The following is a 25,566-nucleotide window of genomic DNA, read 5'->3' on the forward strand; positions in this document are numbered from 1 at the left end:
GCAAATGGTGGAACACTTGCATTAGCAGTTCAAGATTCATAAATTTCCGTCACGAGATGAATGTCATGAAAAATGCTTGTGAATATTTCTTTAATGACACAGCATAAGAAGGTGCTCACTCTTTTGTTATGAAGCAATTCCCAAGTATTTGGATTTAGAACTTCCTAATCCCATAAATGGTTTCGTCGTTTCTGGTTTGTGCAATCAGTTTCTTTGCATTTCTAACAGTGTTTTATTTTCACTTTTGGACCCTTTTGACTTTGATGATTCCTCTGTAAATTTAGAATCCATCAATCCGGAAATCTCAAGAGACTTCCATAAGGACTTATTCATGAGCATTATCATAATAGTTGTTTCACTTCTCTAAGCTTCGGGATCCAATGTGTCTTTGGTGGGGGCACAGATGACTAAATGGTTCTGTTTTGTCATTATTGGTTATTCAATTGTGTAATGTGGGTCTCCTAATTTGGTTGGATATATTTCCTATTTCCAGTTTAGTTGCATGTATACAATTTTGAACTGGTTCATGGTTTTGCCCTCTTTAAATGAAGCATGCATGGTGATGCTATTGGGTTGGATCTTTTCTATCTTCAAAAACTTTTACTTTTTTCTTCTACTCCTTTTCTAAATTAGTTAAATATCTGTGAAATTAATCAACTCATCTTTCATGCTTCTTTAAAGGGTACTCTCTTTCATCCAGGAGCAGCAAGAAAGACACCAATACTTGGGTGTCTTGTGATTGCATCACAAAATGTAGCATTAGACCTTCCCTATTAAGACATTTAAGAATGTGGCAGTTTCAAACAGTGCTGTTATAAAGGTGGATGCATCCCCGAAGTTGATGATGCTTACGTGACAGTTTCAAGGCATATGTAAAACTGATGGTTGTCAACATTAAGTTAGATTTGAAGAGAAAGTATCTCTCTTGTCAGCCACGACGAAGACAATGATAAATGGTCCTTCTTTCAAAATTCTCAACCATTGTTGGATGGAACTCTGCTATAAGAGAATCTGTGAACCAAAGCCGTCCCCACAAAGCCCTCCTTCTCTTTTTCCAAATGAAACAAAATGGTTTGGAACCTAACAACTTCACCTTTCCCTTCTTGGCTAAAGCATGTTCCAAGCTCTCCAACCTCAAATTCTCCCAAATTATTCACACCAATGTTTTAAAATCACCATTTCGGTCAGATATCTTTCTGCAAACAGCAATGCTCAATATGTATGTCAAGTGTGATCAGTTGGCTGATGCCTACATTCTGTTTGAGAGAATTCCCATGAGAGACGTGGCTTGCTGGAATGTGATGCTTATGGGTTTTGCGCAATTGGGATTTCTTGATAAAATGTTACATTTGTTCCATGAGATGAGGTTTGCACGAATTCTGCCTGATACCATCACAGTTATGGGGTTGACCCAGGCAAGTTTGGAGACAAAGAATTAGGCACTGGTGAAAGCCATTCATGCATTTGGAATTCAGATTGGGATAGATGGAGATGTTTCAATGGCTAAAACTTGGATCTCTGCCTATTCCAAATGCAATGACTTAAGTTCGGCCATGGCTGTCATTAATGGGATTGAAATTGGCGCGAGGACTGTTGTTTCATGGAATTCAATGATTGCGGGATATGCAAACTTGGAGAAATTTATTGATGCTCTAAATTTTTACAAATGGATGCTCTGTGATGGATATAGGCCTGATATAGGCTCAATTGTGAGCCTTTTGTCTTCATGCATTCAACCTGATAAATTGCTACAAGGTGTGCTGATTCATTGTCATGGGATTCAAATGGGCTGTGATTCTGACATTATTGTTGTCAATGCCCTTATATCAATGTATTCCAGGTGTGGTGATATACTTTCTTCTAGATTTTTATTTGATGGCATGTCAAATAGAACTTGTGTTTCATGGACTGCTATGATCAGTGGGTATGCTGATAAAGGAGATTTGAATGAGGCACTAAGATTGTTTTATGCTATGGAAGCAGTTGGTGAGAAACCTGATTTGGTTACTGTGCTTTCTCTGGTTTCAGGTTGCGGCCAAACAGGAGCACTTGAGCTTGGAAAATGGATTCATGACTATGCCTTTTCTAACGGTTTAAGAGGCAGCATCGTAGTCTGCAATGCTTTAATTGACATGTATGCAAAATGTGGAAATATCAACAGTGCTCAAGAGCTCTTCTATGCCTTGCCAGTGAGAACTGTTGTTTCCTGGACAACTATGATCGCAGGCTTTGCTTTGAATGGCAACTACGAAGAAGCTCTGGACCTTTTCTGCCTGATGGTGGATTTGGACTTAAAACCAAACCAATTAACTTTTCTTGCCATTCTTCAAGCTTGCACTCGTGCAGGTCTTCTTGAGAAAGGAATGGAGTTCTTTGACATGATGAAAAAAGTGTACAAAATAAATTCTGGGGTAGACCACTATTCCTGTACGTAAAGGAAGGTTGGAAGAAGCAACGGAGCTTGTGAAAAGTTGGCCGATGAAACCTGATGCGAACATATGGGGTGCGTTACTTAATGCTTGCAAGATTCACCGTAACGTAGAGATCGGGGAGTATGCATGTCGCCGTCTATTTGAGTTGGAGCCCCAGGGTGCAGTTCCATTTGTGGAGATGGCCAACATATATGCATCAGAGAGAAGGTGGGATGAAGTTGCTGCATTAAGGACAGCTATGAAATTTAAGAAAATAAAAAAAATTCCAGGACAAAGCCTTCTTCATGTTAACGGGAAACCTCATGTATTTACAATCGAAGATAGGGGTCATCCTGAAGGCTTGCTTATATATGCAATGTTAGATAGTTTGGCATTGCAGTTGAAAGAAGAACAATACTTGCCACATTCAGACAATTTTGTGAAATGATTAGTTTAAATAATTTATATTTGCTCAACATAATAACCATGATCATGAATATTTCGTTTGACCAAAGCCCCCCTATCAATTTTTGCATTTTCCATTCGTTTCCTAAAGTTGAACCTAGCAGTCTGTTTCCCTTCTGTTACAAAGAACTTCATCTCTTCTGGTTTGCCTTTCTTTTTATTGGTTTCTTGTTTGTAACATGAAGTTTTTCTTTTGGTCTTGTTAAATTATTTTCAGTTTCATATTGGACACCCATTGTGTCCGCTTGCCATAAGGGCGACCACCATCACCCCATTCCTAACTCGTAATGAAAGTTTGAAGACTAGTACATTCATGGACCATTTACAGTAAAAAAAACCTTAAATTATTTATTAAAAAAATAATCACTTTTAGTTCATGTAGTTTAAATTTTAGCAAGTTGATCCATGTAGTTTGATTTTCATTGAAATTCAAGGACATGTCCAAATTTCCATCCAATTTGGCTCGTCCAAAATTCAGTCCTATTTCGTGACGGAGTAAGCACACGCCCCTCATGTAAAGAGTTAAATCAGTATGCCATGACAAGATGAGCCACTTCTGCCACCTCTAAATCAAAAAAAATTCACTATGATCCCTCTACAAATTGAATGAAATCTCAACCCTAGAGTCTAAATTTTTAAAGAGCTCTTGTGAAATAGGAAGAGATTTAGTGCCCGTTTGGCATTACTTATTTGGGGTTATAAGTGATTTTAAAAAAAAATTGATAAGCCCAGCCCGTTTGGTAAACTATAAGAAAATCACTTATTGTTAAAAATTGCTATGAGAGAAAGTTACAAGGGAAAGCGGTAATGAGGTGCTTTTATTTTTTGATTATACAGAATCGGTTTTGAAGAGGTTGAGTTTAATGATTATGTAAATCATTTTCTAATTATTAGGAAATAGTACCAACAACACTTTTAACAAAAAGTTTACCAAACGCACTGATTTCTCTCACGTAAATCGACAACGATTATTTTCACAGCACAACAATACCGAATTGGCCCTTAGCCAAATAGGTAGATAACACTAGTAGATAGAAATACCCTTATACGTGAAGAGCACAAGCTTACAGCATTAGGGAGTTTGACGGAAATTTGGATGTGTTCTTAAATTGCGACCTTTATCAAACTATTTGGATCAAATTGCTAGATGTGACACCGAAGGGACCAAAGTGGAACATCCGAAAAGCTACAAGGACTAAAAGCTAACTTTATTGCGTAAACACAGCATAGCGACGCAGACCATTACTCACTCAGCCTCTACTTCAACTTCGTCCTCCCGTACTCTGCCTTCACTTTAACACTCACAAAAAAAAAAAAAAAAACAAAAAAAAAAAAAAAAAAAAAAAAAGAGGCCAAAAGTCACTTTTGGTTCCTATAGTTTGGCGCTTCAACCACTTTTGACCTTGTAGTTTTAATTTTGTCACTTTTGACCTTGTAGTTTCATATGTGTAACAATTCAAGGAAAAGATAAAATTTTTGTCAATTTCTTTAACGGAGCAACAACATGGAGGGGCAATTTTGTCAAACTAAAATCTCACGCTAAAAGCTGGTCTGGTCTCTACCTCTTCCCTAGGGCGCGAAAATGGGCAACCAAAATCTCAAAATCCTTTCTTCACTATTCCAAATTCCCAGCACCTAACCAATCTCTATCTCCTCCATCCCTTTCTCTCTCCCTTCAATCTTCCAAATAACCAATTTCTCTTCCTCCTTTCTCAACTCCTTCCACCATTCCCCACCTCACACCCACCGCCGATCAGCAACTATAGCAATTGCAGGAGATAGTGGCTGCTTTGAAAATGAAGTACAAAAGTGTAAAATCACACCCACCACCATAGCAACAAAGCAAGAACTTTCCAAACCCAAAGTTACAGAACAAAACAAGGTCATTCAGAAAAAGAAAAAAACAAAACAAAACAAGGCCACAAAAGAATGGATTAAACAAAAGTCTTGGATTATATGCATTGAAAACTCGAATATAAGTTATAAAACAATTTCGCACAGAAAACTGAACCCTTAAAGATTCTGAGTTCACTTGGATTATTGAAGCCTCCATCGACTTCACCTTTCTTCACATCATCGTCGTTGCTTCTTCACGGAAATAATAACCGATTGAAGTTTTGCTAGTCTTTTCACACCTTGTTGTTGCACTCAATTGAAAGCTCAGACGAATTTCACTAAATTTTTAGGAGCCCCTAGTCCTAATTTGCTTCAAAATGGCCAATTTTGCGAGCTTTAGGGAAGAGGTAAAGACGAGCTTTTACATGGGGCTTTGGATGACAAAATTGCCCTTCACATGAGAGGCATGTGGTTACTCCATTAAAAAATTGATGGAAATTTACGTGTCCTTAAATTCTCTGAAGTATGAAACTACGTGGTCAAAAATGACGAAATTGAAACTACAAGTTCAAAAGTGATTGAATTGTCAAACCACGGACCAGAAGTGACTTTGTGCCTTAATCGCCAGACAAACATCCAAGTCTTCTCTTCCAGACCGCTGCTCCCCGCCACATCCACCGACGTTGGCGACAAAGCCCACACTGCCATCATTCATCCTCTGCGTCCCCATCCCTCCTTCATGCTCCATTGTTGTTGGCGTCGTCTCCCTCTTCTCGTCGGCTCTCTCATCCTCACCTCTCTCTCCTCTCTATTCAGGCCAACAACAGTGAAGGAGACGACCTTGCCAGCCTCCAAATTTGAGGTAGCTGACTTAAGATTTAGAGGCCAATCTCTCCCTCCCTCCCCATTGCGAGGTCAACTCATCATTTCTCTGTTAGTCTTTTCTCTTTTCTTCGAACACACCTCACTCTCAGTTGTTTTCTGAGTTCTATAATTTTTTTTCCTGCTTTACTTTTGACTTATATGGTTGCTTTGTTCTCTTTTAGGTTTTCGGTTCTCTCTATATCTCTCAAATCCCAATTTGGGAATTTCAGTTGAGACCCAAATTCAGATGCTGATTTGAGGTAATTTCTCTCTTGTAGGCACTGTTATTTTACATTTGAATGGTGAATTACTCAATTTAGCTTGGGAATGAATTGTTTGGGTTTATTGATTAATGGTGCGTTTGTCGCATAAGAATCTATCTGTTTTGATTTGGGTTTGGCTTCTGTTATATTGTCAATCAAAAAATTGGTGAAGTTGTAAAAGATGTAGCTTGCCCCTTTTTCATTTTATTTTGTATTTTCTTATTCTGTCATAATTTTCTGGTAACCGAACCAATTCCACCCCAATTTATAGAATTGAGGGTTAGGTTCCGTTTCGTTTTTTTTTTTTCCTTCTCTTCTCTTCATTAACTTAGTCCTACAAGTTCTATGTCAGCCATGGAATTAGTCGTTTCTTCCATTAAACAAAAGCTCTATCACCTTCCATTAAAAAAAATGTTCAGTTTGGAAGTTTAGTCGGCCTGAACAAACAATTCTGGCTCCGGTCATGTTTACGCTCAAGTGTCAAAGTAGGTTGGGAAGCAGTGCACAGGTTGTCAACAATGATAGTTAGCACAAAGAATTATCCCTCATATCTTCAAGACCCTGCTCCACTAAAGAATGCAAATACATCCCACCAGTTGGAACTGCTAATGAAAGTGTTCCGCAATTTTCAAACACATTTTGTAACCTGTGCACCGCTTACCTGCCTACTTTGCAAAACAATCGTGTTGCACTTGCATTGTTTTCCTGGGACGGGTCAGGGTCTTAATTGCAAGGTTAGGAATGTAAGTTCTTTTATTTTTCAGTCTAGATATTAATCAATTGAATGAACCATGTCCATTCAATAAGTGTTTTAAATTCTATTTCAAAGAATGTGTTGTACACCAAAGGTTGACCCAGGAGATACCTTGTCATAAGTTTTTGTGTAACTTATTACACATCTAGATTGTCATAGTTGAAAAGAGATCGCCACAAGTACAAGACGTTATGCTTCAGTTTTGGATATAATGCCTCTAGTTTTGTTTCTTTCTTCTGCTTCTTCGTGTTTTGGTTCTGTTCTGTTTTTGTTATATGTAAAGTTAGCTTGAGTAATACAAAGAAAATTAATCTTATTACTCAGAATTTTTCGTTTCATGGTTGTCTGATTGTGTGACATGGATCTCTAATTTTCTCACTGAAGTTATTTCACACATGGTATAATCTTTGCATAGAGCTTGAGCTATAAGAAATTCCTCATCATATGTGTTTGGGGTATAGAGTAACTTATTTGACAAAGATTCTTGTTCCTGAAACGGGATCATACTGACTACAAATTTGTACATGGAGCTTGAGCTAGGAAATTTCCAACCATATGTCTGAGAGGTATAGCATAACTTAATTGACATCATAGATTCTTGTTCCTTAAAGGGGATCATCCGGGCAGCAAGGCCTCCTATTTAAGTTCTTGTGCTGCATTTTTATTTATTCTGCTTCGTAATACTCTTTGTAATGTTTCCTTCTAAAGAATTAAAAAACCATATGGCATGTTTGAATTTTTTTTATTTGTTGGTTATCTGATTGTGTAATGTCAGTTTTGAAATTTGATTGAATTGATTTGTGTTTTCATGTTAAGATGAAGCATACATGGTGATGCTTTTGGATTGGATCTTCTCTATCTTCAAAAAAAAAATTAGCTTTTGCTCTACTCCTTTTTGAAGTTCGGCATACATGTTAAATTAAAAAAATCATCTTTCATGCTTCTTGACAGAATGTATCTCTGCGTGAGCCTGGAACAGCAAGCAAGGAAACACTACTTGGTAACTTGTCTGCCATTACATTCAAGAAATGTTGTAACAATATTTCCCTATTGAAATGTTTAAACTATCAGTAATATTAGTAAATCAAATGACTGAGAATTAAGAACTATTACAAGTGAGACAAAAACGCTTATACCTCTCCCAATGTACAATGCTTCTTTTCTTCATTAAAGTGCCCACTGGATGAACATCACTTAATTATTCCTTTATATCTTTCATTTTTACCTTTGATTCCCCCTCCCCTTGGTCACCTTTCCTTTCTTTCATAATCATACAACTCAAAAATCTCCCGTCTCTCTCTCTGTCTCTCTCAATATTTTTAAATAGTCATATATATATATATATATATATATATGCATTTATATGTGGCTATAGGTGCAAATGCAAGCTCTGAAACCACTAATGTTCTTTCGTTCACCTCCAAAATTCCAATGCCTTCCCTCTAACACAGCCAAACTTTCCATATCTCTTTTCTCTTCTCTGTCTTCACCCATGAAAATCCCAAACCCAAATGGAAACTCTCACATAACAGATTACCTTATCAGTACCTTCAAATTTACCAAAACCCAAGCGTCCTCAATCTCGAATCGCTTCTCCTGGGTCACATCCCCTGAAAAGCCCCAATCCGTCCGTAGCTTTCTTCGAGAGCTTGGATTCTCCAATACCCATATCCGCTCTGCTGTGCGTGGCTCGCCCCAAATCTTGTTTTCTAATATTGATAAGACCCTAAGGCCAAAGCTTGAGTTCTTTCAACAGTTAGGTCTTTCCGGTTCTGATCTCGCTAGTTTGATTTCCAAGAATTCCACGCTTTTGACTGTTAGTTTGGAAAGAAAATTAGTACCCTGTATTGAAATTCTCAAGAAAATCTTAGGGAATGATGAGAATGCCAAGGATTTGATTCGGGTTTTGTGTAGATGCAATTGGGTAGTGAGGAAAGATCCAGAATCAAGATTGTTGGGCAACATTGCCTTTATGGAGAGTTGTGGAATTGTTGGTTCTCAGCTTACCATGCTATTGAAGAGGCAGCCATGGCTTTTCATTGTGCAAGAATCTGTACTTAGAAGCCTTGTTTCACGGGTTCTGGAAATGGGTTTCTCATTGAATTCTAGGATGTTGGTTCATGCTCTCTACACAGTCAGTTGTTTGCGCAATGAGACAATCAGCAGAAAAGTGGACCTGCTTTGTATTTTTGGCTTTTCAGAGGATGAATGTATGGAAATGTTTAGAAGAACTCCAGGGTTGCTTAGGACATCGGAGGAGAAGTTAAAGTTAGGAATTGATTTCTTCTTGAACACGGTTAAGTTCAAAAAGTCAGTATTAATTCATACACCTTGGATTTTGATGTTTAGCATGGAGAACCGAGTGATTGCCCGATACAGGGTTTTAGAGGTTATAAAGTCAAAACGGCTATTGAATAGGGATCCAACTTTTTATGCTGCACTTGTTTTGACAGAGGATGAATTTTTGGATAAGTTTATATCAAGATTTAGGGATGACGCAGAGGTATTGTTAGTTACTTACAAAGCTCATCTGCTGGATTCTACTCGGGAAGAAGATTCTTAGTTCAATTCAATATTTCATCTTCCCAGGTGGGAGTTCTAGGCCACATTTGAATCAAGACTGTATCACATGGTGGTGGTTTTGGGTTCAGACGGATCTGAAAAACCCCTTTGTGCCTTGTCTGGAGAATGGGTTGTGAGTAGCCTGAAAGTTTAAGGATATGCAGGATCACCATGACTACATGAGATACTTAAGATTTGGATATTATTTTTCTGTATTTTTTTATACGATGTTATGTTGCATTGTTCTGGTTCTGATTTGTCCGTGTTCTTTGTAATGTCCCATTTTTCATTGTTTAAACAAAAAGAGAAGAGAATATATCATATTTGAAGGTCTGTTTGTATGAGTATATTTTTGCCTCTGTCAGGTTATCGGATTGTGTACTTTCAGTCTCTGAATTTGATTGAGCTTGTTCATTATTTCTGCTTAGTTACATCCATACAAGAATGGGGTGTCATGAACTTTTATTAATTGTTTGGGGTATTTGACTGGTTCATGGGTTTTGAAGATGAAGATACATGGTGATGCCCTTGGTTGGATATTCTCTATCTTCTAAACACTTTTTACTGTAGCTTTTGTTGTACTCCTTTCTGGTGACATGAAACAGAGGTTCTCTGTTTGATGGATAACTGTTTTAATCTAATTCCCTCAAAACTTGACTTATCAAACAGAGAACTTTTGTAAGTTGTCAACCATTAGTGACTTGATCCTTAGTGACCTTTAACTTTACTAAGAACAATGGGTGTAAAGTAGTTTGAACTCCTTGTTTAAGATGTGTCTATTTTTTTACCGTCTATGCTGAAAGGATCAACACACTTTATGATCCAAATATGAGGTGGCACAAACACCTTACAAGCACTAGCTATGAGCCTACTTGCAGGGTGGATAGTTGGACATGGGTCATGCATGTATTGAATTGCACTCAGAAAAAGAAAAAAAAAAATTTCCCATGGAATATAGGGGTAATTGGTATGAACAAGTTGACGTACAAGTCCATCGCCTAATTTAACTAGTTTTGGTAATGGATAAACATTACAACTAAGAATAACTCTTGAACGTTAAATTTCTTCTCCATCTTCCCACCTCTAACGACGACTACACGTGCTCTCACATCATCCAATTTTGGATTTGGATGTGTTAGCTATGTCCATGTTCATGCTCATCAGTTGTGATAAGCTTGATCCTGGTGTAGCTTAAGTGTATTTCTATGTTATTTTACTCAGAAAGGGTATCTTTATTTCTAGCCTCATTCTGGCAAATTTTTTGTTTCCATGGATGTTAATTAGTTGCCAGCTTGACAACGGTCCAAACTACCATTTGTAATAGCTCAATGTTAAATTTTCTTCTTTCCTTTTGCGAACGATTCCCCTTGTGCCTTACTACATTTTCTTTGTGGCGGTTGGTCTCCATTTTGTTGGTTACATCCTCCTCTCCACCGCCAAAATGATGCATTCAATCCCTTCAAATCTTTTAAGCTCTTGGTTGAATGTTTTCTGTATCTAGAATGGACGGACACTATTTCTTCATTTCAAACAGACAAATTGCAAAGGGCTTGTAACTTAAGTTCTGAAGAGTATTTAGGGCCTGAGTGACACAAGCCTAATAAGATACTGACACAAGCTCCTTCAGCCACAGACAGTACAATCGTTGCTTATGTATTTGAGGCCACACCACATGTGTATGGTAGCTGTGACTTGTAGACCAATAATAGCCACAGTTGGCATGTCGTGGCTACGGAAACTGTGGAAAGGAGAGGAAATCGATTGGGCGGTGATGTGAACTCTTTAACTACCTAGAGTCTCTATTGTTGTTGGTCCTTGAAAGTCAATAGCCTTATGTTTCATTGTTGAATGTCAACATGTGCAGTACGTGACTGATTGAATAAATGATAACATATGCTTTGTCGGCATGCTTATAAACAGTGCATTTTTTGTCCATAAACCAATATCTTTTATGAACTTTGGACATTGTCGTCCCAACTCCCAACTTTTAAGGGGTCGGCCGAGATTTCTGTGTTTCGGATCTCGCCGCTGTTTCTGTAACCTCCTTTTCTTTCGATCTCTCCGAATCTCCGATGTCTGTGTTTTCAATCTCTCCACTGTGGTTTTACCCTTGTCTCTCGACTTATTCCATAAGATAAAATGAGTCTTAAGTGCAACTTCTCGATGAAAGGATTGACATTCATTCCAGTCCATATATGTTGTTAACTTCAACGTGTGAAGGTTTCGTCCATATATGTTGTCTGTGAAGGTTTCGTCTGCTTCAAATCATTTGAAAATCACTTTTCCTTTATCAAACAGAATAGAAGTAATATCAAGATGAAAAGAACCAGCTTTTATAGCAATTCTATGCGAATTACGAACAATGCTATTGGGTTGTCATTTCAAAGTTTTGTTGAAGAATATAACTCCACATCGGAAACTTAACTAAATAAAATAAAAAATATAATAAATGGTTCCACTACTAATATTACCGAGACTTTTTGTGATAAAACCCCACATCTATTGGCCTTCGTAGGTGGTTAAGTTGTGGACAATATCAGTGTTGCTAGTAGTGGGTCGCTGGCCATTCTCTATTAAATTTAAACAAGTTTTTCTTTTGATTTTTCATTTCATTTTATATTATTAGACTGAATTGGTTTTTCTTTTTTACTTTTTTTTTCTTCTTAATTTGGCTCGGAAAAGTTACTTTTGTGCTAAAAAAGTTGGCCATGTGATCATTTTTAATGGAAAATGAGACGGAATTGATAGAAAGGACTCATAATGCAATGTGCAATTTAATTGGAGAATGCTTGTAACAATTTTTGGAGATCACAGACGAAAATGCAAAACGGGGCATCTGTCTTCATGATTTTTGTATGAGGTAATTATGTTAGCTTCTCTTTTGAAAACCCAATCTTTTCACTTTATCTTGCGCAAAATATATTATTGTTTTCTTGCTGATTGAAACTAATATGTATCTAAAAGTTAGAATAGAAAAGATAAAGAGTAAGCGTTCTGAGTTAGTATGTAGGTCAGTACAATGTTAATTCCTCTGCTCCACAATGTAGTTTCATAATCCAACTCTTTCAATTTTTAGGCCCTCATTCAATGATTATCCTTGCCAAATTGCATCCAAATTAGAGATCATTTAGCCATTTTTGCGAAGAATTCTTTATTTATCAAAAATATTGTGTGAATTTTTTGTACAGATTAGAGATCATTTAGCCATTTAGTATATTTAGTTTGTCACAATTAGATAATGAAGAGGTTTTAAATTCGAGTGAATTTTTTGTACGGATGATTTTTCAATAAAGGTACTTAAGAAGGAAACAAGTTGGATTATGAGATACATTATAGTGTGGGCCAAACTATGCAATTACCGCAGTTTAAGTTACGAAATGGTAAGTGTTTGAGCGCCATTGATACTATATTACTCGAAATTTTTAGTTCAATACTACATTTCCTAAATATCAATCAAGTTGGTGGAAATGAAACCTTTTTTACGTTTGAAAATTACAAAGGAATTTACAAAGAAGATTCTCTACATTTCTTAAAACCACAACGATCAAACTGTAATTAATTTATGTAGTACAATAGAAGGAAAGTGACTAAACCAAATACGTACATGATGAAGAGTATGTCCTAGATTTGGTCTACTATATTGGTTTCTCGAAAATTATGTGTAATGCCAACCTTGAAAGTTGTGACGAAGAGCCCTACAAAACCTGCAGCTGCTTAACCATTAGAAAGAACTGAACTCATGCGGACATCCATATGTAGTAATAATAGCACAAATTTGTAGATGAAACTCAAGCTTTTGAAAATACCACACGTCCGACTGTTACTTTTAATTATACATTAATTCTCGTTTTGTGTGGGACAGTAGAGAGGCATGTGGCTATGTTTTGAAGCCGCTGGACGTCGGAAACCCCTATTTAGTCTCGAGTGATCCAGGAGAATCTACCAACAAAAATAAACATAATTTAATATAATTATAATTAATTATATTATATTATTATATTATTTAAAACCATAAAAACTAATGGTTTATAACGAATTGTTATAAACCATAAAAAGTTAATGGTTTCAAAATGAGTGAGATTTTAGGCCGATCATTCTTTATGGCTTAAAATAATTTACTATTTTAATTTAGTTAATTTTAGCAACCGAACCTTGTATAAATACATAAGTTATTCATTGAAATGAATCAAGCAATTCTAAAAGCATAACTCAAAGCAGTTCCTTAGCTTCTTCCTTTTGTTTCTCTAATTGTCTTAAAATTCCCTCGTTCCCTTATTCCTATAAACTAGGAATTCATAGTTCTATTAACTAGAAGTTTTGGATCAAGTGGTATCAGAGCACCAGATCCGAGAGGGTGACGTGGTTTGTGGTCTCAACTCACAACCAACGCAAAGTTTCTGGAGAAGAACTTTTAGGTCCTTTGCTCGTACACCGAAAGCCAAGGTCCAAGAGAGACATTATGACTGGAGAAAATAAACAGGATACATCTAGTGATGACGATTGCATCACTATGCTTGAGCAGCAAGTTGAAAACTTGTCTGCATCAATCCTTAAACTCGTGGAGAGTTTGAAGACTGAAAACCTTCACGTCCATTAACTTCATATGAACCTGATCAAATGCTCAAGAAAAAAGTTTTTGAGGATAGCGAAGATGAAGATGACACACAAGCTAATCCAACGAAAAAGGAAGCTGAATCAGGTGACAACAAAAATTCTATTGATACTTTAAAAATTGATTTTAAGGTTGATATCCCTATATATAAAGGAGATGTTGATCCTGAAAAGCTAGATAACTGGATAGAAACATTAGAAATTTATTTCACACTTTATAAGTATTCTCATGTGCAAAAGATTAAATTTGCGAGTTTGAAACTTTCAAGCCATGCCCTTACATGGTGGAAGTCTTATCAGAGACGGTATGATGTCTCAAAATTGACTTTGAAGAACTTCAAGATGCTTTTAGAAAACAATTATATCCAGTTGGCTATGAAGATGAAAGATGGTATAAAGTGGCAACATTTCAGACAAAGATTTAGGCAGCCCGTACAAGAGTATACAACAGAGTTCCACAACCAAGCTATGGTTCTGGACATTGACGTTGATGACTACAATGTTTTCATGAAGTATATTGGAGGTTTTGCCGACTACATAAGGAAAGAACTAAAATTGTTCACCATAGATACTATTGAAGAAGCTACTGTGAAAGCCATTGCCATTGAGGCAAAAAATAAAAGAACTGACAAGAAGGATGACAAATTAAAACCTGTCAACAAAACTGACTGGCAGAAAAAAGGGAAGCAGAGCAAGGAAGGTCAAATATGGAAGGTCTACTATGATCACTGTCAAACCAGCAGACATGCCAAAGACAAGTGTTGGATACTCCATCCTGAGTTGTGGCCAAAGAGAGAGAAAAACAACCAAGAGAGAAATGACAGAAAAACCACCTTAACTACACAATAAGTAGAAGAGTTTCTAGAGTTCAAGCAACTTGATGTTACACTTACCCTTATGACAAGACCAACAGATATTGAAGACACGTACAACCATGAAGACTTGTTTCATGTGAATATTCAGGTGAAGAAAAGTGTTGTACAAGCTATCATTGGCCTTGGAAGTCAAAAAACCTAATTTCAGAGGCTTTAGTAAGAAAAGTGGATTTAGAGACCACACCACATCCTAAGTTGTACCCGCTAGGATGGATTCAGAAGGACGTTGACTTACAGATCATAAAGCAATGTACCTTCAAATTTTCTATCACCAATCGATATATCAATGAGGTGACATGTGAGGTGGTTCCTTTGGACGTTTGCCAAGTCATAGTAGGTAGTCCATATTTATGGGACCGAAATGGCATTCACTATCTGAGGCTTCGCAAGTATAGACTTGTGAAGGATGGGAAGGAGTTCCACATCAACGCTTGCAAGCCTCAAGCTACAGATAATTTGCTTACGGATAATTTGCTGATAGCTAACCAAGCCAAGAGGTTAGTCAATTCATGTAGGCGATTCATTTTATTGATGATTCGACAGCAAGATCAGAGTTCTAGAGCCGTGACATTGTCTACTTTGTCTTTATCTCCTATGTAATGCTCAAACATAGGGAAATTGCAGGAGAAGTTCAAGGACTTATTTCAGGATGTGCATGGTTTGCCACCGAGGAGAGTTGTGGAGCATGATATCCAGTCGGTAGGAGATTCACGTATACCAAACTTGGGTTTGTATCGCACTTCTGTGATGGAATCTGACTAGATCAAGAAGCAAATTCAAGGACTTCTTCAACAATGAGTCATCAAACCTAGTTGCTCGCCATGTGGTTCGCCAGTGTTACTTGTGCCTAAGAAAGACGGAGGCTGGGGTATGTGTGTAGATTATAGGGCACTCAACAAAATAACCATTAAGAATCGGTACCCATTGCCGAGGATTGATGACATGCTAGATCAACTACATGGTGCACATTACTTCACTAAGTTTGATCTCAAATCTGCCTATCACCAAGTCCGCATCCATGAAGAAGATACTTGGAAGACTGCATTCAAAACAAAGCAAGGACTATTCGAGTGGTTAGTCATGCCATTCGGGTTATGTAATGCTCTAGCTACCTTTATGCGATTGATGAATGAGGTATTCCGCGCTTTCATTGACGACTTCGTCATTGTATACTTGGATGACATATTGATATTTAGTGTCACATGGGAGGACCATCTTCGTCTTATTGCTCAAGTTTTGGAGGTTCTATGAACAAATAAGTTACAGTTAAACGGTAAGAAGTGTGAATTTGGGAAACAACACCTCGTATACCTAGGATTCATTGTTGGTGCAGGAGAACTGAAAATGGACCTAGAGAAAGTACATGTGATTTCTCAATGGCCTACGCCCTGTTCAGTAACTGAAGTTCGGAGCTTTATAGGTGCATGACAATATTTACGAAAGTTTATTCGGCACTTTTCACAAATTGCAACACCCTTACATTCTCTTACAAAGGCCAATCAAAAGTTTGAATGGTCGAGAAACCATGAAACCATGAAGAATCTTTCTAGTTGTTGAAACGAAAGATTACAGAGGCCCAGTACTAGCATTACCGAATCTGCAGAAACCATTTGAAGTGGAAGCAGATGCATCAAACTATGCCATAGGAGCTATATTATTTCAAGATGGGAAACCAGTTGCATACCATTATGAGATGTTTAGTGGACCAGTATTGAACTATCCGACTTATGACAAGAAGCTGTATGCAATGCGTCAAGCAGTGAAGCATTGGAGAGCTTACTTGTTAGGAAAAGAAGTTGTAGTTCAATCAGATCATAAACCTCTTTAGTTTTTAACTACACAGTCTAAGTTGCAGCAAGCTCGCCATATGAAATGGATGTCTTACCTACAACAATTCAATATTGTGACAAAGTACAAGAAGGGATCAACTAATAAGTTGGCATATATGTTCTCTAGACCACATACACCAGTTAGTTCCGCATTGCTGGTGGCTATGCAAATCCAACCCATTGTTCTTTCTGAATATGCCAAAGGGTACGACACATGTGCTGATTTCAACTCAGCCTATGCCAAGCTACAACAAGGAAATACAAGTAAGTTTCAATTGAAGGATGGACTAATGTACAAGGGAACACAACTGTGCATTCTAGAAAAAGGCGACAAATTGCAGTTGATTCGTGAGACTCATACTTCCAAAGTAGCAGGGCATTTTGGAGTTGAGGAAACTTTATTGAATCTTCGTAGTTTTGTGTATTGGCTAAAGATGCATCTCGATGTTTCACAATACATAAGAGGTTGTGTTCTATGCAACACATCGAAGCCTTCCAACATAAAGTTAGAATTGTATCTTCCATTGCCAGTACCTAGCCGACCTTGGGATAGTATCTCCATGGATTTCTTAGGTGGATTGCCTAACACCAAGTCTAAAAATGACTACTTGTTTGTGGTGGTAGATCGTTTCAGTAAGATGGTGATTCTCATTCCATGCAAGAAGACCGTTACTGGAGAAGGCGCTGCTAAGTTATTTTTCCAACATGTTTGGAAGTATTTTGACTTACCTACATCGATTATTTCTGACAGAGACAGTCAATTCTTAGGCCATTTCTAAAGGTCATTATGGGGAATGATGGTACCAGATTGAAAAGAAGCACTGCATTTCATCCACAGACAGATGGGCAAACGGAGGTTGTAAATCGAACTATGGTACACTTGTTGAGGGGTTACAATTCCAAGCATCCGAAGACTTGAGATGAAAGTCTCCTTTACTTACAGTTTGCTTTTCACCGTGCAATTCATGGCTCCACACTCAAATCTCCATTTGAGGTTTGTTTAGGTTATTTACCCCAGAGTCCTTTTGATTTAGCATTCACTATAAGTGACCAGCCATTAAGTGGGAAAGAAGAAGAACATATTCGAGCACAAAAATTTCTCGAACAAGTCTGAAAGATTCATACTGAAGTGGAGGCACAACTAAAACGTTCTCGGCAACAATATAAAGCTCGTCATGATAAGCATCGTGTGCCATGTAACTTCAAAGAAGGTGATCTAGTATGGTTACACCTTGGAAAGGAGTGGCTAACCGGTGAAGGCAAGAAATTGAAACCTATTCGTTATGGACTGTTTAAGATCATCAAACAAATTGGTGATAATGCCTTTCAACTCGAATTACCACCATACATGCATATGTACTCGGTCATCAATGTCGAGAATCTTAAACTTTTTGAGCCATCTCTACTTGATGATGATCCCAACGAAGACACATGTCTTCTATCAATTGATGACTTGCGAATTGAACGAGAAGACCCTTTATAAGAGGATTGTATATTGGAACAAAAGGTTTGTGAGACTCGACACGGAAAGTATGAGTATTTCCGTATTGGTAGAAAAGGTCAATTTCCTAGCAAGTCGAAATGGTATATTTGAGACAAGGCAATAATAAAGTTTCCTCATCTCAATTTAGCTTGACCAAAGCTCAAGCATCTTAAATGGGGGAGCCATGATCCAGGAGGATCTACCAACAAAAATAAACATAATCTAATATAATTATAATTAATTATATTATATTATTATATTATTTAAAACCATAAAAACTAATGGTTTATAACGAATTGTTATAAACCATACAAATTTAATGGTTTCAAAATGAGTGAGATTTTAGGCCAATCATTCTTTATGGCTTAAAATAATTTACTATTTTAGTTTAGTTAATTTTAGCAACCGAATCTTGTATAAATACATAAGTTATTCATTAAAATGAATCAAGCAATTCTAAAAGCAGAACTCAAAGCAGTTCCTTAGCTTCTTCCTTTTGTTTTTCTAATTGTCTTAAAATTCCTCTCGTTCCCTTATTCATATAAACTAAGAATTCATAGTTCTATCGACCATAAGTTTTGGATCACAGAGGGTTTGAGGATGTTGGCACCCAACATGAGTATAGCTAACTAAATACTAGTTACATCATCAGACGTACAAGATGGATAGTTCTTCGGGAGTGAGAAAAGGAGCATGGACTAAAGAGGAAGATGATCTTCTGAGGCTGTTCATTCAGAACCATGGAGAAGGGAAATGGAACCAGGTTTCTCTACATTCAGGTGACACATCTCAAGAAACCCAATTCTAGTTTTAGTGCTTTGGATGTGTGTGTATATATATATATATACATATATATATATATGTATATATATTTGATGCAGGGTTAAAGAGATGCAGAAAAAGCTGTAGACTAAGGTGGTTGAACTACTTGAAGCCGAGCATCAAGAGAGGACACTTTGCTGAGGATGAAATAGATCTAATACTAAGGCTTCATAAGCTTTTAGGAAACAGGCAAGTTTTATATATCAATCCCCTTAATTTCCAACCTAGCTAGGAAGCACACCATATTTATTCCGGCTTACTATTGTGGATGGATAACAGTTTTGCCATCCTTCATCTTGAGAATTAATCCCTGATCATGCCCGACCAAGAACTTTCTCCTTTAACCAAGAACTTTCTTTTGCCATGCTAACTGTCCTAGCTAGAACAGTATGTTCCAATAAAGGAAGCTAACCCCTAATTCTGTAAGGTACACAAACCATTTGTAGCTAAACTTGGCTACTTTTGGTTAACACCACACTAATTGTCGTTGGATGACTTTATTTTTTATATTCATGTAGCAGGTAGATTAAATCGATTTTTTTAAATCAAATTTAGCCAAAATTTAGCCTCCAAATTCATAAATGTCAGTTTTTTTTTTAAACTTTCAAATATAGTAAAAAACTCACTTAAATTGACCCAAATGCCCTCTAAATTAAAAACCTAACCAAAAGGCTAATTGTCATGCTCTTCCAAGCCATAGGCTGAGTACTGAGCACAAGGACACTGCTCTTAAGTGGGCTAAATGACCAAATGTGGTCACCTTTTTGAAAACCAATCTTTCTTTTTATTTATTTAAATGTGGTCACCTTTTAAAATGTTTTCAAGTGTTGTTTAAAAATAAATAATTAAATTAAACAATATATAGTTGTAGAATGTATGAGTATTGTATCATAGTTTTTCTCAAAATAATAAAATATGAAGGACCCTAAAATATAGCCCTGCATGGCCGGAGATGGAAAAATGTAGTCCAACACTATTCTTTAAAAAATTAATATTTTGGATGGCAAAATTTTTAACCTTGGACTACATTTAGCCCTATGACTGGAGATGGCCTAATAGCCTCACTCTCACCCACCCTACCCTCAAACACAATGACACTGCTCCTCGTCAATCGCCCTTAATAGATCTACTTTGCAGTTGTTTATTAGGGTTTGGATACGTACATTTCATGGAACAATTGTCATAATATCATGTTTTATATGCACCCACACTAGATATATTTTTGTTTTTTCACTCTGTTTTTGTTTATTTCATTTTATTATTATTTTTGTTTTATAAAGGTAGAAGGGAAAGCAAAGCTAATATAGGTAAGATTGTGTTATGGGAAGATAGTCTGTGAACAGCGAGGGCCTTGCAATTTTTCTGGACCTCTTATCCCTGAGGGAAGGCTTGGTTTGCAAGAAAGTTTAAACCCCACATCAGATGCGGAGCAACATTATTTAAAATTTATTATGTCAAGAAACTAACTTTAACTTCTTTTTTTATTGTAAAAAACTTCAAAACCCACCAATTCTAGTCATAGCCGCATAGATGATTTTTGTTGCCTGGATTTATGAATACATTGGCTTTTCCCTTTCTTCTTCTTTTTGGTAATTACATTGTCATTTTTATGATGGGATTCATAGGCATGATTTAGTTTATGGAGCCAATTTTGGTGCTCTTGCTATTTTGGGTTTCTGGTGTAATTGAGTTTTAATTTAGGGGCATTGGGGTTTTTAAAAAACTGACATTTATAAATTTGAAAACTAAATTTTAGCCACATTTGATAAAACCTCGATTAAATCACACCCATCCAACGACATTTGGTGTGGTGGTATTGCTTTTCCATCTGCTTTTGGAATACTCAACATGGTTTTTAGTGCCCAATATTTGCTCCTCGTGGTAAGTTTTAGTGCATATTGAGACATACGAAATCAGTTGGAATCCAATCCAATGCTAGAGACTAGTTTACAATCTGCACTAACAAATGAAATTTAGTGCATGTTTTAATGATAATCATATTATGTTGTCTGGCAAAAAAAATAGCACCTTATGTATTTCTTTTCTGTGTGTTTTGCATGTAAGGTGGTCATTGATTGCTGGAAGACTTCCAGGAAGAACAGGAAACGATGTGAAAAACTTTTGGAAAACTCGACTGAGTAGAAAGATGACTTCTGTTGTTGTTGAAAAGGTGAAAGAGAAATCTCAAGAGACCAAAAAGGACATCGCAGTCAGACCTCAATCACGGAGGCTCTCGAAAACTTCACACTATTTGAGTGGGCATAAAACTGTAACTTCACGTCATAATCAACCAGAAGAGAATTTTAGCAAACTGCCAATACTACCCTCATCGCCTATAGAAGATGAAGCTGATTGGTGGGAAACCTTCTTGGAGGACGAGGACAATGTGAAACGAACAAAATGTTCATTTCTTGTGCTAGAGGAAGACCACCTCACAAACGGTTGTGTTGAAGATTTGGCTGAGTGGACAAGAACAGATTTTAGATATTTGGAAGACTGTCCTTGTTGGATTGGCTCTTCTGATATGGACCTTTGGAATCTATCAACATAACAAAAGAAGTTCACCCCTTTGGGACCAACTATGAATTTTATTTCAACCCTTTTTATTAAAACCTTTACTCATATACCATTCTTGCAAAAACTTTGGTAACTCGAAAACTGTTAAGACTTCTATTTGTGCCCAACAAAAATCGACCAATACAGTGCATCAAGAAAATACTACAATAACAATCGTTAAATTGAGTGATCAAATATATTCAAATTCAAGTGATTTTTAGCAGAAAAGATCTTTTAATAAATACCTAAAACATCACTACTAGAATATGTGGCTTTAGGCACCATTTTTATTTGTGCTCTTAACTGCAAGAGACACAAATAATTGTGCCCTATGTCCAAAAGCCACAGTGCAGCGACCTTTAAGCTGACGGTGTTTTCCATAGGGGTTTCTATTACTATAGGGCACGAATCACAAATTCGTGTCAGACAACATAAAGCACGAAAAAAAGTACTTGTGGTTATATTCTGACAAGTTTCCTCAGTCACTTTACGAACTGATTAGACATATGTATAAAGACAGACACAACTTTAGAATCGTGCTCAATGCTGTATATTTTATTATATAAATAAAAATTATTACACAACCCAGTTGCTACTTGCTTAGGCTGGATTCCGCCCCTCCTTTCTGTTTTCACTGAAGCAAGTTACACCCGAAATTGCAAACATGAAAAATTTTACGAATAAACAATCACATTGAATTTGAAATTTCAGCAAATTAGTTGATCTAGATGCTCCGAATAGCATACAAATGCAATGACAATATATTTTCACAAGAACCAAACGACCAAATTTTGAAACAAGGAAAATCACTAAATACATAAAACTTAAGAAACCAAAACAATAACATTCATTCAAATTCCGTAAGAGTATCAGGGCATGTTTAACAGTAATGGGTATGGAAGGAGAATGACCAATCAGGAATGAAAAAAAATGGGCCCTATTTGTAATCACACATTAGGAATTCTCAATTTTCTCACAAAAATAATCACTTTACCATAATTCTAAAATTAATTTGGACTATGCAAATTAGTAAACACTAACAATGGGAATCAATCCCATTCCATTGCTAATTCCATATCTTTAGTAAACATTCGATCCCATCAAATTCCGTTTCTCCATTAGATTCGTAAATATGCCCTCAGTGTATCACCCATCCATTCCTAAATGAAATTCAAAATTGAAAAACAACATAGGGCATCAAACACGGGTTGCTGCCCTGTAGAACATCTCAGGATTGCTTGGCCTCTAATGCCTCGGTTTTGTAATACTCGGAGCATTAGAATCGTGACCACCGTAGCGGAAACCTCATATCCCAATCGCCGAGAACCCACACCCACCAAAGCTTGACATCAAGGGTCTAATTTGCATTTTCCACTTCAAGGATATGGAGATAGAAGGAGAGAGCTATCAAAAAAAAAAAAAAAAAAATGATGAAAGGAGATGAAGTCGGCAGATTTGAGCAGTAGAGTGGACCTGATTTGGAGGCAGCAGCGAGACAGAGAGAGGGGTAAATGCGACAGAAGAACGACTGAGAGGTTCTTTATGGGAGGGCATAGAGAACCGATGAGAAGTTCTTAACAAGTTCTTTTGGGGGGAGAAAGAAGGCTTGAATAAAGAAGAAAGGATGGGTTAGATATTTTATAGGGTTGGAAAAGATTAAAATAAAACATATTTATTTTTTCTTTTGTTCTTTTTTAACTTTGAAGATAAAATGTATGGGTAAATTACTCAAATGGTCCTCAAATTTGTACAAATTTACATTTTGGATCTCTAAATTAAATTATTAGTCTAAATGGTACATAAACTCTATTTTAATTGCCCATTTGATCCAACCGTTATATTCTGTCAATATTGTTGTTAAATATGATGGCAAATTGGTCATGCGTATGTTAAAAATAAAATAAATATTGAAAAATAAAATAAAAACTCTTTCTCTCTCTCTCTCTCTCTCTCTCTCTCTCTCTCTCCATTCCCCCGTGGCCACCACCCTTCAAGCTCCAACCCCCAAACTCATCCCACAACCACTCTCCACCCAAACCCATCCAACAACGACCCTCCACCCTAGGCCCTATGAACCCAAAACCCCAGCTCCTCCCCAACCTCCCAAGCTAGCAACTACAAGAAAAGAAAAGAAAAAAATCTTCCACAAACCCCATCCTAACAAATCCAGAACCCCAACTCAATAGCCATCGGACCCTCCCCCCTTCCCAACAAACCCACGATTCCATTCATACAATCCCATCTCATCTGCCTTAAACTCAAAACCTCCACAAAACCCCAAAAACCAACTAACCCAATTCCCTCAAAATCTCCAAATTCTCTCTCACTCAGCTCCACCAGGACAACCCGAATTTGAAGGTTCCATCATAGCCTAATTCAAGCACTGACGCTTGTATTAAAGCGCCCATAGCTCCATGGATGAAGGGTCCTCTTCTTCTTCAATTGATAGTCAGATACTCATACTTACACCATATCTTTTGGCCTAAAGAAAGAACTTGTTGCAGACAACGAGCCCAAAAAGCTGATTTGTGTCACTTATTCCGGAGGCCATCATAGATAGAGGAATGTTCCCAGGAGAAAGTTTCAGGGGTACATGAATCCAAAACAAAATCCACAAATTTTTGGAACCTATGCATGTTAGAATTTGGTATTTAGCTTGCTGGTTTTAGTGACTGGTTTACAGAACAAATAAAACCTTTTGTAAGCATGTATGCAGAGCCAAAAAACACTATATGCATGACACAAGTTGCCAAAAAAAAAAAATAGATCCTAAAAAACTAGGACACAAGGACTCATCTCCAGCCATTCAAGGTCATTGGAGGCTACGATTCTTACACCTAGGCTAGAAATTGTTACAGCATAAAGGACTAAGACAGCTAAGAATGATAGCTGTAGAGTTTTTCAAAATAGTAAGAAAACTAGCCGTTGGACATATCCTATAACAGCTATTACTATAAAAGGAAAGTTGTTTAGCTCCTTCGATTTCTTCATCCTCTTCACTGTCAATCTGCAGGATTAACATCTGCAGCTTGATTCAAGGCTAGTATGCAACTTAACTCTCAACAGCCTCTCCTAAGCTGCTTACTAGCTTGACTCTAAGCTTCAACCTCAAGTAATTGAATCGATCTTTGGGCAGAGCTTTTGTAAAAATATATGCCAACTGTTCTTCACTTCTGCAGAATCTCATGTCAATCACCCCTTCTTGTAAAGCTTCCCTTATGAAATGATACCTTCGGTTTATGTGCCTTGTTTTCTGATGGAAAACAGGGTTTTTGACCATTGATATTGCTGACATGTTGTCACAAAACAATGGTGTTGCATCAGGTTGCATTTCACCAAAATCATCCAACACAAACCTTAGCTAGATAGCTTGAGTAGTTGCCTCAGCTGCTGAGACGTATTATGTTTCTACGATTGACAATGCAGCTGTGTTTTGCTTTGAAGCCCATGAAAAACTCCACTACCAAAACTGAATGCATATCCGGATGTGCTTCTATCATCTTCACTGCTAGCCCAATCAGAGTCACAAAAACCAATCGAGCAGATTCTTGTCCCTTGTAAATTCAATGCCATAGCTGAGAGTGCCTTAAATGTATCTGAGAACCCTTTTTGCAATTCTCATGTGCTTCTTTGTGGGGCTACGCATGAATCTTGATAACAAACTAGCTGCAAACATTATATTAGGCCTGGCAGCAGTTAGATACAACAGGTGCCAACAATTTTTCTAAACAAACCTTCGTCAGCCAACTAACTTCCATCAACTTTCTTTAGTTTCTCACCAGTGGGTAGAGGAATTGTTACTGACTTACAATCCTCGAGACCAAACTTCACAAGCAAGGACTTTGAATACTTGCTTTGATGAATAAACACCCTTTATCAGTTTGTAGAACTCTCATTCCCAAGAAATGATGTAAGAGTCCTAAATCAGTCATCTCATACTTTTGCATCATGTCCCTTTTAAACTCATTGAGCAATGCATTACTGTTTCCAGTATAAACTATATCATCAACATATATAGAGACAATGATCAATTTTCCTTCTTCATCAGTTCTGGTATATAAGGTGGCCTCACTAGTGCTTCTTTTAAAATTGCAGCTAGTTAGATAAGTGTCAATTTCATTGTACCAGGCTCTAGGAGCCTGCTTCAAACCATAGAGAGCCTTCTTCAACTTATAGACTTTATGACTTGCTTTTTCCACTTCAAACCCCTCTGGTTGTTCAGTATAAACCTCCTC

The 25,566-nt window shown here is 37.1% G+C and overlaps 2 protein-coding genes and 1 pseudogene across 3 annotated transcripts; all 3 read left to right on the forward strand.

Annotated features, from left to right (window-relative positions):
- LOC148920878 (pentatricopeptide repeat-containing protein At4g19191, mitochondrial pseudogene) lies at positions 1-2,895 on the forward strand (annotated as a pseudogene).
- A 2,399-nt stretch (positions 2,896-5,294) lies between these two features.
- On the forward strand, positions 5,295-9,572 carry LOC103332324 (Mitochondrial transcription termination factor family protein). Of its 2 annotated transcripts, none has more exons than XM_008235047.3 (3): positions 5,295-5,645; positions 5,759-5,836; positions 7,545-9,572. In XM_008235047.3, exon 3 carries the CDS (start codon positions 7,975-7,977, stop codon positions 9,154-9,156), a length of 1,182 nt encoding a protein of 393 aa, XP_008233269.2. In that variant the 5' UTR covers positions 5,295-5,645; positions 5,759-5,836; positions 7,545-7,974; the 3' UTR covers positions 9,157-9,572. The 2 variants fall into 2 exon arrangements, with proteins under 2 accessions (XP_008233269.2, XP_008233278.2); XM_008235056.3 differs by having other exon boundaries at positions 5,295-5,626.
- An 8,825-nt stretch (positions 9,573-18,397) lies between these two features.
- LOC103332341 (transcription factor MYB1-like) lies at positions 18,398-21,387 on the forward strand. Its single transcript, XM_008235071.3, has 3 exons — positions 18,398-18,732; positions 18,835-18,964; positions 20,840-21,387. The coding sequence occupies exons 1-3, from the start codon at positions 18,615-18,617 to the stop codon at positions 21,324-21,326; spliced, it is 735 nt and encodes a 244-aa protein (XP_008233293.1). The 5' UTR covers positions 18,398-18,614; the 3' UTR covers positions 21,327-21,387.
- Positions 21,388-25,566: the final 4,179 nt, after the last annotated feature.

This window comes from Prunus mume, linkage group LG1, assembly GCF_029339155.1.
Source record: "Prunus mume cultivar Tortuosa linkage group LG1, ASM2933915v1, whole genome shotgun sequence".
In the NCBI taxonomy this organism is placed as follows: domain Eukaryota; kingdom Viridiplantae; phylum Streptophyta; class Magnoliopsida; order Rosales; family Rosaceae; genus Prunus; species Prunus mume.

Coding starts and splice junctions, on each gene's coding strand:
- LOC103332324 (XM_008235047.3), top strand. CDS start 7,975: ATGCAAGCTCTGAAACCACTAATGTTCTTTCGTTCACCTCCAAAATTC.
- LOC103332341 (XM_008235071.3), top strand. CDS start 18,615: ATGGATAGTTCTTCGGGAGTGAGAAAAGGAGCATGGACTAAAGAGGAA. Junction 18,733..18,834: donor CCAGGTTTCTCTACATTCAG/GTGACACATCTC, acceptor TATTTGATGCAG/GGTTAAAGAGATGCAGAAAA. Junction 18,965..20,839: donor CATAAGCTTTTAGGAAACAG/GCAAGTTTTATA, acceptor TTTGCATGTAAG/GTGGTCATTGATTGCTGGAA.